The sequence below is a fragment of the Anabas testudineus genome, chromosome 12 (assembly GCF_900324465.2).
Source record: "Anabas testudineus chromosome 12, fAnaTes1.2, whole genome shotgun sequence".
Taxonomy (NCBI): Eukaryota; Metazoa; Chordata; class Actinopteri; order Anabantiformes; family Anabantidae; genus Anabas; species Anabas testudineus.
In genome coordinates, this window is record NC_046621.1 from 5,896,698 (window position 1) to 5,912,599 (window position 15,902).

Here is a 15,902-nt window from a genome sequence, read left to right on the forward strand (position 1 = left end):
TTTGTAAAAAAAAAAAGATCTATGAATGATCAAAAGAATATTTAAAAATACTTATATTTTCGTGTTTTGTTCTGACTTCAATGATGCTTACATTTAGACTACTAAAATGATGTGTGTCCCTTGTACAATATGCAACTGTAAAGCTCCAGGGGTTTTACAGCATATTTGAAAAGCCACTCATTAGATATATTATCAGGAATGACAGTCTGTGGCAAATACATACAGGGCAGATTTCCTCTCACATTTGCTAAAAACTAAGGTTTTAAGAATTTCTTTATAGATTAATCTATCAGAGAACATGATCAGTGGGCATCCATGCTTTGTATCTTGGTGACAGCCTTTTGAATAGAAATAATGGTTTGTCAGGTATTTCTTTTGTCACATCTACAGCCCTGCTGCATGTGCACGTGTACATGCACATTGGCAGTAAAACACAGACTTTGCCAGATGGACTTTAACATGATAATATGATCAAATAGCTGTCAGAGTGGACACAAGCAGAAATCAATAGCCTAATGCAGTTCTCAGCTCCAGTGCTATAAAAAACCTCTGAGCTGTTATAGCATCAGGGTTTAACTTGACAGTGTTGTGGTTTTAAGACACTGAAAGATGTTTAAATAGGTAAAAAAAACATTAGATAGAGATTTCCCAACACGCAAACGAATAAAGCAGCAGCCCGATCATAGGGGACACCTTTGGGAAAAAGCTGTTTTGCGCACAAACCTCTGTGAAACACGCTTACGGTGTAATCAGCGTCTCCTGGGTCTTTACCACTCTAAGGGGGTCAGGTGAACTGAGCTGATGTCGATACAGTATTGTGAGTAAGCAGGTGCATCCTCGAAAAGGAGACCATGACCTTGGGTTTTGGCTGAGTAAGGAGCATCTGAACGAAACGCGGCGCGCCCCCGGCTGCCTGGCTGAGAAAAGGCGCATCCCCCTCCTTTTACATTTCAGTCACGCAGCTTTGGCCAGATTTGAGAGGAAGCACGAGTGATGTATTGTTATGCTGCAGTTGTAGAATTTGTAAGAAAAGAAACGTGCATGGCATCAGTACCATATCTGATTAAACATTTTGGCTTTTATTCCGGACAACTATCATTTCGAGCGCGTTAATTTGGATAATCCGCATTGCTTGCTTCCGACCGAGCGACTGCGCCTCGTCCTGGCGAGTAGCGCATGATCTGCGATAGAAATCAACAATTTCCTTCGGGACATTTTGTGTTTTTTATCCGCCTGCTTACATTGAAATCTATAGATATAAGATTTATTTGTGCAGAATTTAATACAGGGCAATTAAAGGTTTGCAGCTGAGACGCACAGCTGGCCATAGGCTACATTGCGATGCTTATCGTCCAACGCCACTGATGCGATGAAAAGAGCAGTAAAATAGCCTAGAGAGGTAATGGACAATGTCCAGTCCAGCGGGTTCAAGACACCTGCGCTCCTGGTCCTGAATGCAGTGGAGAGAGACACCTAACCGGGTGTCACTGTCAGCCCCGGATGCTGCGCCGAAGAATGGCATACTCCGACCCATCGTCGGGTAAAGATATACTCGGCAATAGGTCTCTTTGTTTCATATTTATTTGTGCATTTGGACTTGTCACACTATTGCAACAAATCCTCTATGGAAAAAACTACATTAAGAGGTAAGTGCTGATTATTTATGAGTCGTCATTAATGAAAGGCAATTAGAGCGCAGGCCTCGCTGTTTTGAACAGAGTTGTTAATACTATAATGATAATATTCATCCTTTTAAAACATGTCGGTTTATCCGTTTTGTCTAAAGCGCATCGCTCGATTTTGGTTCCAATTAATGACTCTGGTGAAAGATAAACGATGACTGATAACCTGGTCAGTATAGAGTTATATGTCAGGATGCATGGGGAAAACAAGATTTAATGGCTGAAAAGAACAATAGCAATTAACCATCCATCTTTTTTCCCAGTGGCATAGAAACAATTTCCATTGGATTTATTTTTTTGATATGTTCTGAAAATGAAGCATCACATTCATACCATACACAGTGCTCCAGCTGTGTATGGTTATGTTTCCCTTTCGTTTTCCAAAGATCTTTATTTGATTTTCCGTTTCAGCCTTATTGACTGGTCGTAGCCTACATCTTACAGAGGCATCAGATTATCATAATGTAACCTAAAGGTATTGGAGGTGATGATGATGATGATGATGATGATGATGATGATAGCAGCATGATAAAGATGATGTGTATTTCGTATTAGTCCTTGTTAAAATATATCATTTTTAACAGACAGCACAGACACTGCAGAGTCCTGTTTTTTAACACCTCTGCAAGACATAAGTGTTTCATTCCCTGATATGGTTGGTAGTCCACCTTTGCACTCATATAACCCCATGTAAAGACCCATTTATCTACCAAATTGCAGGCTCATTTCCTTTACATTCTGATCAAATTTCCGTGTGAGACGAGCAGATGTTGAGAAGCCGGGATGTTTGATCTTTAGGTGGTTTAAAAAATGTCATGAGTAACACCACAAATCTCACCTCAAATTAAAGAAGCAATCAGAAAACTGTATTCTCACCTCCAGATATTTTACAGACAGCACATATATGCTTACTTCAAAACATATATGTGCTGCAATCTGAAAGCTCCCCACAGCTAAACCCTCCCCTGCCACCCTGCTGGGCTGGGTACTCAATGTGGATTCATGTCATCCTGACCTCTGCGGTGAGATGCATGAATTCAGACCCGATGCACACACACCTTTCTTCGCCTGTGCCCCGTCTTTGCTCCTAGCATTCAGTCTAGGAGAGAGGGGGGGACAAGTCACACTACACAAACAAGTGGGCTCAGTGGCAGCCATTTTGGTACAGTCTGTCTGCACACACACCTCAGCGCAAGTGGGGTAGAGAGATTGGAAAGACACAGAGAGTAAAGAGAACTGAGAGGGATGAAATAAAATGTGTTTGCGTGCATGTGTGTGTGTGAATATGTGTATGAAACAGAGGGAGAAGAAAGAGCAGCTCCTCTAGTAATACTCAACCAAGCATAAACAATCACAAGTTGTTGTCCATGAGCGGCTTTGACCGCACCCAGCTTCTTCCCCACCTGGGAAAATGCTGGCATCGGTGTTTACCATGTGCTGTTGTGTTTCAGGGCAGCACCGAAAAAAAAATGTCTGCAAATGTTTAGAGACTTCTAAGCTATAGAAAACAGGTAGTAAGTAATTAAACAGGTAGATCTTACATCTCACTTTGTATATACATCCATCCCAGATGACCCAAGAGAGCAAGGGCCTCTCCTTACATTGTATGAGGAAGCCCATTAAAGTCAAATTACTGTGCATGACAAGCATTGTTGTGCTTGATCAATCTGACCATGAATCTTGCCATTAAGTTTCTATAGTGTCACATGAATCAGCTCCATGCCTGCCTTCACTGACACCAGGGCGAGGTTGTGCAGAATGTAGCATCGTAAAATGGCAGTGGAGGGAGCTTATTAAAGGATCACAGAGAGTGACACACTTCTGTGAAGGAAGATTAACTTTCAACTCTATTTGACTTGAAGAGGGTGAGGATATCTAAAAATATTTGAAGCTAGAGAGAACCACCAAAGCCCTCAGGTTGGAGGGGGTTGGTTAGTATCTAAATCTAATCATCTAGAAATGTGTTGCTTTGTGATTAAGTGTATGTGGCTACAACTAATGATTTTCTTAATGAATAAATAATGAATAATCTATAAAGCGCAAGAAAATGTTTAAAAATATCACTAATTCTCAGAAGACGAGATGAAATCTTCAAATGTCCTGTTTTTTTTCTGGCTTACGGTATAAACAAAAGAATAAATCAGCTTAATTAAAACAAGGAAAATCTTTTTAGAAAAACTGGAACCAAATCTTAATTAAAAATGCTGGCAACTCTGTCAAACATCTAATTTGTGGGACCAACTCTTTATGCTGTGTTTATTTCAGTTTCCACATGTTCAGAGATACATTGACTCTAGCATTTAGCAGCATTTAGTGCATATCTTATAAATTACCGCACTAACAAGTGGGCTTTTGTTATACTTAACGAGGAAACTTGATACACGGTGTTAAGTAGTCGCTTGGATCAATGCATCTGGTTTACCCTAAAAACCCAGTCCTTAAGTATAAAAGTCCTTCCTGCTTTCAAGTTCAATTAACAATGCTCGAGGGCTGAATCAGAGCACATAAGCACTGTAGTGCACCTTTGTTCCTGTTGTTTGTCCAGTCTAATGCTTAGATTACTGTCCGAAATGTCCTCATAATAGAGTCAGTGGAAAATAAATGGACTCTGAACAGTTGATTTCAAGACGTTCAATTGATTGATTGAGAGTCAGAAGCAGTCATGTTAAATTGACCGGATTAATTAATTGGAAAATACAGATATTGAATAACCTTTATGCTACTGGCCAATCCTCTGTGTTTCAGATAAACCAAGACTCGACGAGTACTTTGTTGATGAATATTTTGTTGTACAAGGGACTTAATGGCCCTGCTTTGATATAAAAGATTTATATAAAAGACAGCTGTCCTATTTCAAGCACACATTCTAAACCAGAGCCCAAGCATCTCTCTGACTTAAGTGTGTTCTGCTCTGCAGCCGCATGCAGTGTGTTATCGAGATGTTGAAGTGCCACTCAGAGAAGGCAAATGTGCCTTCACATCAGCACTGACTCGAGTCCTCACTGATAAATGCTCGATTGCATAATGCACCCAGAAAGGCTCTCTGGGTCCAATCTCCCAGCTGAATTTAGCACAACACCCACAGACCACTCAGAGAAATGAGTCAACTATGACTACTTCTATAATGATCAGTCAGATAATAGGAGATGTACACCCACACATGCATGTATTTGAATGTATGGATTTTATTAAGATGCTGCAATTTCTACATATTTCTCCAAATCAAACCCATGCGTATCATCCAGCTGTCATTAATAATAATGTACCACATTTGCAGCTGAAAATAACCAACAAGTAGACAATTTACCATTTTGATCCTATTTTCATAAAACAAAAACTACAGTACAGTGCTGAGCAGCTTTCAGGACAGTTCTAAGCCCTGTAAAAATTTAAACAATACATTTGTGGTTTATTTTTTAAAGATTGAATGCACTGAGACATTAATACTATTTCTTTTTTCTGTGACATTTGTTGACTATACCGTGTCAAATATCGCCAGCCATTTCCTTGCTGGCTGGAACTCTTTGAAGAGAAGAGAGGCACCTGCACTAAGTGGCCTCCTCTGATAAATGCAGATGAGGTTATAGTGAAAATTTATGTACAAAAGACTGATATATTCTGGCTTTAAGTTTCCACTCAAGATCCACTGGATCCTACATTTCTCATAATTGTTTCATATTGTTAGACACAGACTTCATGTGTTAACTGATGTGTTTCCAATTCCAAGTCCAGGAAAACTTAATTAGAGCCTTCAGATTTGCTCTTTAGAGCCACATATGACATAAAACATTTGCAGGCAGAGTAACACTAAATATAATGACTAAACTGGTCTTTATGCATAAATTGCTTTTATCAGTAGAATTTGGCGGAAACGATGGTCTAAATTGGCTCATTTATAGTATCTACAAATGTGTTGGCATCTCTTCCTCAAGTAATTTGACAATCGCACAAACATTGGCAACAATTATTGTTCCTTCCTTAAATCACTATGACTTTAATATATTGAATTACAAGTCTAACACGCCTGAAGGCCAATATTGCTAAGTGTGAATGTTTGAATCACACTCAGGATAGTGGCAACAGCCCAGCAAAGCATAAATTTATCATTCAGACCATGCTGTCATTAACTAAAAATTCATTCTAACCGTGTTTGGTGCCATACATTGACTGTTTTTCTGGAGCCAAAATGCTGGTCCCCCTTAATGTATATGCGTATGTCTGTGTGTGTGATTGTGTGAGTTTTATGAGTGAACACATGGGCTTGGTTGTATGTGTTTGACATTTGCACAATAAGGACAAGAAATCCCAAATAAACTGACTCATTTTCTTACTAGTGCGCAACAGTTTAGCCGACTCAAAGGGGACGAGACAGGAAATTGGACCGGTCCTGTTAATTTCTCGGATGATGGACCTCTGAAGCCTGCCAGAAATGGAAGGAAAAGGTACCTTTATAGCGTGACTGACTGCACAACACCTCTGAGAAAAGAGAGTGTGAGAGACAGAAAGCTAGTCAAAGAGAACACAAATATCAAATCCATCATAGAGACGACCCAGCCCTGCATGTCTGGACTGGGCCGCTGTTATACGTCCACCAGACTCACAAGCAGCAGCACATTTACATTCTTTTTCTCTACTTGTCTTGAAATCTGCAGGTTTAGGAAGGTAGCAGGGGTGGTGATGTCGCAGGAATACATCAATCACATATTTAACTCTAACTTAACCTGTCTGCATGTTGACAGATGTTTCCGTCAGAATTTTCACCCAGATTCACAGATCTCCGTAATAGTCACACCCTGCCTAGCCGATATTAAGAAGAAAAAAAAACGCTCTCAAAGGTAGGCCAGTTTGAAGGCATTTTTAGTATTTTCACAGAAACCCAACAATGCCTCTTTCTTCTTGTTAGTCTAAGGGGAAAGAACTCTCATATTTTTTTCAGTGGTGGTTGCACTTCAGATTTGCTCTTGCATGTTGTCTGATCCACCTTGACCCCAGATCCCTAAACCCATCCCTTCCTTCCAGAAGCTGGTTGAACCACGGTCTCCTGTTGATGTACTGGCTTCTCCTCGTACCTCTGTGTCCCATCCAGCACCCATTTCCAAATGCCTTGTCCTCAACCTCAATCTGTGTGTCATGTGTTCTGCACAGCTCTGTGTGTATGCCATGTACATAGTGTGGACACTTCTCTCCGCACCCTCTACCTCCCCTTCTCACATCTGCATTGTCTCTATCTGCAACGTGGATTTACCCTCTTTTCCACTTTGCTTTCCTTGCAAGAAGACAGGAACATGGCAGATTGTTCCCCCAAAGCTCTAAATCCTCATTGCCCTGAAAAGTAGATGTCTGTATCTGTGGTAAAATGCTGGCTAGTCTTTCTTATCCTGGATTGGTTTTGAACCAGCATTCTGTGGTTAATCTAATATGCTATAAGAGATGAACTTCATCTCGTCCAGAGAATTACTGTCTTCCTTTTAGAAATGATCACAGAACACTTGCAAAGGTTTCATCATCTTAGCTGAAACTAGCGTGCATATCCTTATTTAAAGTGTCAGATGTATTACAAACAGCAGATGCTCCTCTTAGTAAAACCTTGGAAATTGAAATACACTGCATCATCAGGTGGATGTAGACAACCAGTTTCATCGTTCCTCATTTGTGCAAATCCATCCCACCATCTTGTTCCTTTAATGCATTCCTCCATTGCATTGCTCATTGTGTTGTTTTATTATTATTATTGTTATTATTATTATTTTTTAACTCACTTCATTTTCCTCCACAGCCGCTGGTAACATGTTGCAGTTTTATTCATCTTCCAAAACACCACATTTTATACAACATTCATTCTAACAAATACATTGTAATTGCTGACATCTTTCTTTATAAATACATATAAATTAAAAAAAACAAATTTAGAGCTCACAAGTTTTATAATTTTCTAAAAATTGGAAAAATAAAACAGACCAAATAATATCAAAATATCAAACCTGGTATTTTCTGCATGAATCAGTGTGTTTATAAATACAATAACTTTATTAAATGCACTGAGTTCTGTCAGTCTATGGCCTTCTGCCCAAACTTAAAAGGAAAAATATAGATTAGAGCTAAAGAGAGCAACCCTCTAGGGGTGAAAATTTACAACTAGGCAAAATCATTTGGCCAGTGTAAAAACATGATGTAGACATGCCACTTTCCAGCATCAGGCAGTATACTATATCATACACAGGTACACAAGTACAATGAAACTGAGTGGCAAGAAAAAGTATGTGAACTTTGGAATTTCATGGTTTCCTGCAATAATTTGTTAATTAATAACTAACCTCATATAATAGTGAAAAAGTATGTGAATCCTTGGAATTAATGACTGGTCCAATTAGATTTTTTGAAGTCATTATTCAAAGGGTTCAAATACTTTACTTCTTGGTGAGTTTTAGTGTTAACAAACTTCACGAAGGTGTCGTTTCTTCTTTTATAAGTAGCAACTGTAAAACTCTAAACTTAAACATTTACTGTATATTATTAATATGTTAATTAATGATCTGACCTTGTGATCAAATAGAATCACACAATGAACAAGTCACAAGACTAACTAACTAACTACTAACTAACTACTCCTACGCCATCCCAAAACAAACACCCTCCCACACACATTTTATCCACACTAGACTCTAATTACATAGAAACACAGGGTTGTGCTGAAGGAAATCAGTGCACAGATAAATGGCAACTTGTTGACACATTGTCATGAATTATGAAGTATGAAGCTTTTCAATTTCCTCTACAGAACCATTTTATCAACTCCACCAAAACACAGTCACACCACCATACTGAATACATTATTTTTGTGTGCTTTTGGTTAATGTTACCATTTCAATGTAATGATTGTTTTATGTGTCCAAAAATAATTCCCAAGTTTTAGCTCTGATTAACAATAAATCCTCTTTGGTTACTTGTGTGCATGAGCATCTGTGTAGGTGTTTATGTACTCAAATATCAAGAAATCACTAAATCAAAATCTCATGTCACTGCACACAGCACAACTGAAATACTGTATTATTTCCATGCAGTTCGCCCCAGAATCAGAATACATAAATATATAGCACTACCTTAAATAAAATCATCATATTAGCAAGATGCTACACTGTTGTAGCCATCTAATCCACCATTTTAACAAACTATTCATTGGAGTCAGTGCTTTCCCTTTTAATCTTCTGAATTAATCAAATAACAAAAACATCAAAATGCCATCAAAATGCAAGTTCCCATCATAACCATGGGATAATTATGTTTTTCAGTTTTCAATGTATCCAATTGGTTTAGGCTAAGATGTAACAGAATCTGGTGCAAGTGTCCAATAAATAACATATTATTCTGCTCGTGACGCTTAAAATCAATTGCATCAGTTGCATCACTTCTGTCATTTGTCATCCACACAATGCTATTTTGATATTCTATATTTCATCAAGGCAAACCATAAGCATTTTGTTCTAAATATAATATATTTTGCTTTATAGTGTTCTATCAACACATTGTTTTATATATTACAAGTTCACAGTTTGTTGTTAATTGTGTTGCTGATTCTCTTGTGTCTGAAGAGGTTTAGGCAGAGGATGACTGTGTCTTTCCCTCCAGGTACCTGGAAAATTATGATGGCTCCTTTGAGTACAACTCCACTGCGTGCAGGGAGCTCAGACAAGAGATTATGGACATCAAAGTCCTGACAATGTGAGTGTCCATTTATGATGCAACCAACATTAGTGGTGGCAAGTCTGACTTAGTATGAGCTAAAAGTAAAGTATCAGGTATGTCAGGAATGAAATAATCACTTTAAAATATTGGTCTGTGTTCAGTGAGATCTGTTAAACTCATTTACATAAATCAATGACAACATTAGCCCCATCTAGTGGTTTTAATGCACCGTGTTGGCGTGGACAGGTCTGACTTAACAACTTTTCAGGAAAATCTTCTTTCACTTTATTCTCTTAATAATAATTATTAATATAATAATTATTATCATCTAATAATAGACAAACAACACATCCTCACACTGCACAATAAAGAGAAAGAATCAAAACTGAAGGAAAATTTAAATCTTGCCACATGACATTGATTTTATAGCCAACATGCTACAGCTAAAAGTTGCTTTTCTTGTTTTCAGCTCTATAGATAACACAATTTTACATCATGCACTAGATTCTTGGTCAGATTCATTAGACCCCTCAGTTATGCTAACAGCAATTTGAGCAGCATGTTGTTCAGTGACCTTTTGTGCACGTCCGTGAGGTGGCTATAGTTTATTATCAAATGCATTCTGGGTGCTTAATGAATGGCTGTGAGCCACTGTGACTGTGGTAGAGAACAGCTGCTGTCACTCTGCCAGACAGTCAAAGTAATGGTGCCACTCACAAAGTACATCACATCTCCTAATCAACTCAAAAGAAATGTTAGTTCAAGGACAGCTTGATGAAGCCACTGTCTACAGCCAGTGGCATCGCTGGTGCCATTGCTGAATAATCACTGCAGTTTTCTCTCCTGTCTTTCATCTATATGAGTTGTTTTTATGGTGCTTCTTCAATTTCCGACCCTTGTGGAATTTAATAGTTAACTCAGAAAAACTAATTTCAAATATGTTTCTGTCTTTCTGTCAGGGTGAAAACCTCAGAGCTATTTGAGAGATGGAGAAACTTGCAGGTGTGTAGGTGGGAACAGAACAAAGAGGAGACCAGTAACTTCAAGTGAGTATTTCTGAGTCTCTTCAGGAGAAAATTAAATTAAATTCTAAATGAAATTTAATTATACTTACTAACTTGGTGTAATAATAATGCTTCTTGCTGATTTCTGTAAATGAATCCAACTCTTTTCTTTCTTTGGTGTTTTCCTAAAGGATGTCTCTGTCTCGCTGCTGTAATGCTCCCTCCTTTCTGTTCACCACCAAGAGGAACACTCCTGCAGGAACAAAACTGAGATACGAGGTGGACACCAGTGGCATCCTTCCCATCACCACTGAGGTCTTCAAGATGTTCCCAGATGTGAGTTCAAATCGAAGCATATGACCTTGTTTTTTATTGTGCCTTGTTCTGATGGTTGTCTTTGTCTGTTTCATCCAGGATATGCCGTATTCCAAATCACAGTACAAGAAATGTGCCGTTATTGGAAATGGCGGCATCATCAAGAACAGCAAATGTGGAAAGGAAATTGACTCAGCAGATTTTGTCTTTAGGTATACATCATATAATCCTTCAGTGGTGGATATGTGTGGGCTACACAGTCGTGAACCTCATGAGTCATGGGCCGCACAACACCCAATGACACCTAAATAATTACTGTATAGCTCCACAGTATGTCTCACCTGCATTAAAATATGAGTTTGAGCTCTTATATCAGTGGGTGTGTATTTCCTCTTCTGCAGGTGCAACATTCCACCTATTAACGAGAAGTACTCTGCTGATGTCGGCACTAAAACAGATCTGGTGACAATAAATCCGAGTATTATTACTGAGAGGTACTGTAAATATGAGTCAGAATGAAGGATCAGCTCCCTCATGCTACGTCTTTCTCTGTGTCTAGTTTTCTCCATCTTGGCTTTTGTCATCTCTGGTTTCATTTCCTATGCAGATTTCAGAAGCTGGAGAAATGGCGGCGACCGTTTTACGAAGTCCTCCAGAATTATGAGAACTCCTCAGTGGTGCTTCCTGCCTTCTACAACACCCGCAACACTGATGTATCTTTCAGAGTCAAGTACATGCTTGATGACTTCGACTCCCAGAGAGGCGTGTTCTTCTTCCACCCACAGTACCTGCTCAACGTGCAGCGTTTCTGGGCGGTGCAGGGCGTCCGGGCCAAACGGCTCAGCAGTGGCCTGATGCTTGTGACCGCTGCCTTAGAGATGTGCGAGGAGGTCCACCTGTACGGTTTCTGGGCATTTCCTATGAACCCCTCTGGCATCTTCATCACTCACCATTACTACGACAATGTAAAGCCACGGCCTGGCTTCCATGCAATGCCTCATGAAATTTTCAACTTCATTCACATGCATTCTCGTGGGATCATCAATGTACACACGGGGCAGTGCACGTGATCCCTCACTGTAACATGTTTATCTGTCATGTTTTATTTCATCGACTGACACAGTTTCTTCCCTATTTAAAAAGACAGTTTTCCTTGCTCTCACTATTTCAACTACACATTGAAGATTGCTCGCTTTAATTGACAACATCCTTCTCTCTGTTTATATAGCCAATGAAATCACTTTTACTCTCTGACCATATGATGCTTAATTTCAATGTGAAAATTGGTCTTCATAGTGATGTTGTTTCTGTGAAGTTTTCTAGTGGCACCGCTGTACAGAAGTGTGTTTTCTACTCAACATTGCACAGATATTTATGCTGAAAAGGGGTTGCAGTGGATGTCTTTGTGCCCCCCCCTTTTCTCTTTCTGTCTTTATCTTGGACACTGTAGGTGTGGGTGTGAAAGCTTTTAATGTTTGTGTAAAACAACGCCTCATAAAAAACAGAAAAAAAAAGATAAAATTGTAACACCCAATTGTCTACTTTTGTAATCTATTTCCTATTCACCAGATTCACTGGATGAATATTTTAAAACAGCATTATAATGGCCTGTTTTCAATGGCCTACTTTCTCCCATTTAAAATGTCCCCTGATATTTCTGCTATAAAAGCATGTATGAGAGGTGATGCTGTTTTTTTTTCCCTTTTCTTTTTTGGCTTGTCATGATTTTAAACAAAAGCCAGATAAATATTTTGTAATGACACCATCTCAGCAAAAACTTAGACTTTCAAAGCCGTTCAATCTGTAAAGCAACAGAGCACTGCTGAGTGAAGTAGCCTCTCACCGTCATTCATGTCTTAAGCCATGCTGCCTTATGAGATATCAATTCCCTATATATGATATGCAATGCACCTATGTGTTTTGCTTATCCTAAAAAACACTGACATCAAATTATCAAACTAACTTGTAGTTGGTCTCTATGATGTAGAACTTCATGTGCAGGTCTCAGTTGATATTCTATTGGAATTAGTGAAGTCTTACTCCCTGTAAACACCATTCATAATCATGTAATGCTCTGCATGACTCTACTCTATACTTGGCTTTATGTGTGCCTGCTTCAATGATCACTGAAATATGTTTACACTTTAGCCTATACAGTGCTTTTGCAAATATATACACAATTTTTTTCCACAGAGAGATGAAAGAATTCCTCAAGGCAAATTGTATAATTGTGGATGCAGTTCTCACTCATTACATGCAAGCATGAAGACGGTTGCTGCTCTTTTGTGAAGTACATTTTTATTACTACTGTATTATTTCACCTTCACCTTGAATTGTGAATATTATGTTTGCACTCAAGCAATGATTGTGCATTTAAGCACTGGAAAGCTGAATGGGGTTTTTAAGGTTTTTACTGTTACTGTCACTCTTGTTTTCATGTCAGCTGTGTACTTGTGCATAGTTTTCTTTTTATTTCAAGGACCACTTTGCTAGTGAGATTTTAACATGCATTTATTTTGGTATTTTCTACACCATTTGTGTTTTTATGCACAAGAGATGTGAACATCAACATTAAAGTATGGGTTTGACCACTTAATGAAGCAAGAACTGAGAGGAGGAGAACTGCTCTGTGTACTGAAAGGAGGTAATATATATAACACAGTGCTTCTTAACTGACTCGGGATCATTCTTTATACTAGTATTGTGTTTGTAAATAAACTTGTTTGGATTTTCTCACTTGTGGATTTATTATCATTGTGCATGTGTGTGTGAGTGGGGTAGTTTTATACTGCAGCACCTGATTATTAAAAGCATACATTGGTCACAAATATTGTTTATTATAGGAACAAACTACTATGCTGCCTAATTTACTGCCTCATTTGTGTGTGTGGGCTACAGGTGTGTTGACCATCACATTCTGATGGGACCATAGAGGAAACAAGATGCAACTTTACTGTCTTGTTTCAGAATAGTTAGCTGCTGATTTGTCTGCTTTAATTAGCTCTTTAAACAAAGCTAATGTCAACATCTCAATTATTAAGTAGTGCCCAGTTCATGGATGCCAGTGTCCTCTCAGTGACTGAGGATGGCTGGGACTGTGGAACATCATATCAGGGTGGTGATCAAATGGTTCAGGTCTTCTAATTCTACAGGGTTGGCAAGAACCAGAAAGGTGAATTAATTCAAAATTAAATGAGGTAAACAATCCAGGCTTTATAGTAAAAGGCTTTGGATTTTAGATGGTTAAGATATCTATTGGCAACTTGACAGAACTGATTAAAAAAAGAAAAAAGTTTGTTTTGTTTTATTGTGGCATTTTAAGACCACTATAAAGTTAATTTAAACGGGTTTGATAGTTAGATTAGCTAACTGGCAACGTCAGGACTATGTTATAACTGACTTATAAAATTATGACTTTAATGCCAATAAAAATGTGTCAATGCTAGTCAAACATATTGGATATACTGTTGAAATCCACTAACTAGGGAATTAACGGTTAAAATTGTTTATAACGAGTTGAGATTTAAAACATCTAAAATTAATGGATTATCTGTTGACATAGGTTAACATTAGCTGGCTAATAAAAGCTTGTGGATAAACAGTAGAAATAACTAAATAGATAGTTTACTAAAAGTAACTTTAAACAATAAACAGTTTAATGTTTAAATATTTAACCGTTAGTTAATTTTGGTTTAAGTAGCTGAGGTAACATAATTAACTAAAGTAAGCTAATGCTAAATGGCTGAAATAGCTTCTTAAGTAGCCTTAGTAGAAATAAATAAATGTAATTAATGAAATGTTAATAAACATAATTATAAGTACTGTATATAGTACTGATGTTACACATTTTAAATTATACTAAAAATTGTCGCATTTATGAACCTGTTCAATAAAACTTATTAGCAACATAAAGATTGTGGTTGGAGTCACTACCATTAAAATATCTTAAGTCCATTAGATTTCAATAAAGACCAAGTTTGATTTTTGTTAAAAAGTAAGATAAAATTAAAAGCTGATTTTAACTATACAAGTGAACTGAGCTTTTGCAATGCTAAGACAAAAACAAGTTCTGCTATGTTTTGTTTCACAACACTGTTTGTGTCTGCAGGACATTAAACCAAATCACAAAACAAATTTAATTTATAAAGATTTTTTAATTTGCGGGGTCAGATGAGGTTTGCTGTCATCTCTAGGTTGGGTAATCTGATGTTGAAAGATCAATATGACCAAACTCTGCCCTTCCTCTTGATGCCTGTATCAGATGTCAGGTAGCAGCAATAAGGCTAATGGGATTATTTGGCTTCAGGTCAGGTGTTTATGTTTATACAAAAATATGCACAGAGGAATAAAACACACACCTGGTAAGGAAAGAAGTTACAAAGTTCTTTCTTTTTCATGTTCTTAAAAAGATAATGTAATAAGCTGTGCAGAAAAGCGTTAAGAACTTAAACTATTCAAGACATAAATCAATCTTTTCTTAAGCTATGCTAACCTCCTACTCGTCGTAGCTTCATATTTAGATATGAGTTTACCTTCTTTTTCTTAGCAAGAAAGCTAATAAATGTATTTCCTAAAATGTGAAAATCTTTCTTTCAGTTCAGGTGACTGAAAATGAAGAAAAAAAATCATTATTGTGGTATGGATATATATGAAACCATTGTAAATCATGACACAGTCAATTTGTTTGTCTTACTCAGGAGTGTAATTATGATTGTGACAAACAAAGGTGTAGTTGTAAGAATAGTTTGTGTGTGTGTGTGTGTGTGTCCCTTTGTTTGTTTGTGTGTCTGTCTTTCTGTCTCTATGTGTGCGACTGCAGGTAAAAGCGAGACACCCCGGCCCGTAAAGCGATCCTGACACCATGAATAATGAAGATTGCCTCGACACAGAGGATAAGTTCTCTGTGCAAGGCTCCTTTTTCACAAGGCTTTCTCCCATGGGTCACGTGAGTGTTGCGGTGACAGTAATTTTTTATGAGTAGTGTGTGTGTGTTTGTTGTATGGCCATATACTATCCAAGCAGCAGGTGTTCATGTAGTCATTTCTACCATATACATGTCCTGAGCTGACATATCTGCAGCTGCACACATCCAGGCTGCTCTAGACCCTAAAATCCCAGAACCTTTCTGCAGCCAAGGGTCAAATGAATTGTCTTTCACCATTAGAAACTCAAGGCAGCACTTACGAAACTAAAGGCCAGGGAAGTGGATAAATAAAAG

The 15,902-nt window shown here is 38.0% G+C and overlaps 1 protein-coding gene across 3 annotated transcripts; it reads left to right on the top strand.

The window, feature by feature from the left end:
* Positions 1–974: 974 nt before the first annotated feature.
* st8sia5 (ST8 alpha-N-acetyl-neuraminide alpha-2,8-sialyltransferase 5) lies at positions 975–12,172 on the top strand. Of its 3 annotated transcripts, none has more exons than XM_026356938.1 (9): positions 975–1,646; positions 6,017–6,124; positions 6,422–6,517; positions 9,309–9,401; positions 10,325–10,411; positions 10,561–10,705; positions 10,784–10,896; positions 11,086–11,178; positions 11,292–12,172. In XM_026356938.1, the coding sequence occupies exons 1-9, from the start codon at positions 1,501–1,503 to the stop codon at positions 11,752–11,754; spliced, it is 1,344 nt and encodes a 447-aa protein (XP_026212723.1). In that variant the 5' UTR covers positions 975–1,500; the 3' UTR covers positions 11,755–12,172. The 3 variants fall into 3 exon arrangements, with proteins under 3 accessions (XP_026212723.1, XP_026212724.1, XP_026212725.1); XM_026356939.1 differs by having other exon boundaries at positions 975–1,540; XM_026356940.1 differs by lacking the exon at positions 6,422–6,517.
* The last annotated feature ends 3,730 nt before the right edge of the window (positions 12,173–15,902 follow it).

Coding starts and splice junctions, on each gene's coding strand:
- st8sia5 (XM_026356938.1), top strand. CDS start 1,501: ATGCTGCGCCGAAGAATGGCATACTCCGACCCATCGTCGGGTAAAGAT. Junction 1,647..6,016: donor GGAAAAAACTACATTAAGAG/GTAAGTGCTGAT, acceptor TTTTCTTACTAG/TGCGCAACAGTTTAGCCGAC. Junction 6,125..6,421: donor GCCAGAAATGGAAGGAAAAG/GTACCTTTATAG, acceptor GCATGTTGACAG/ATGTTTCCGTCAGAATTTTC.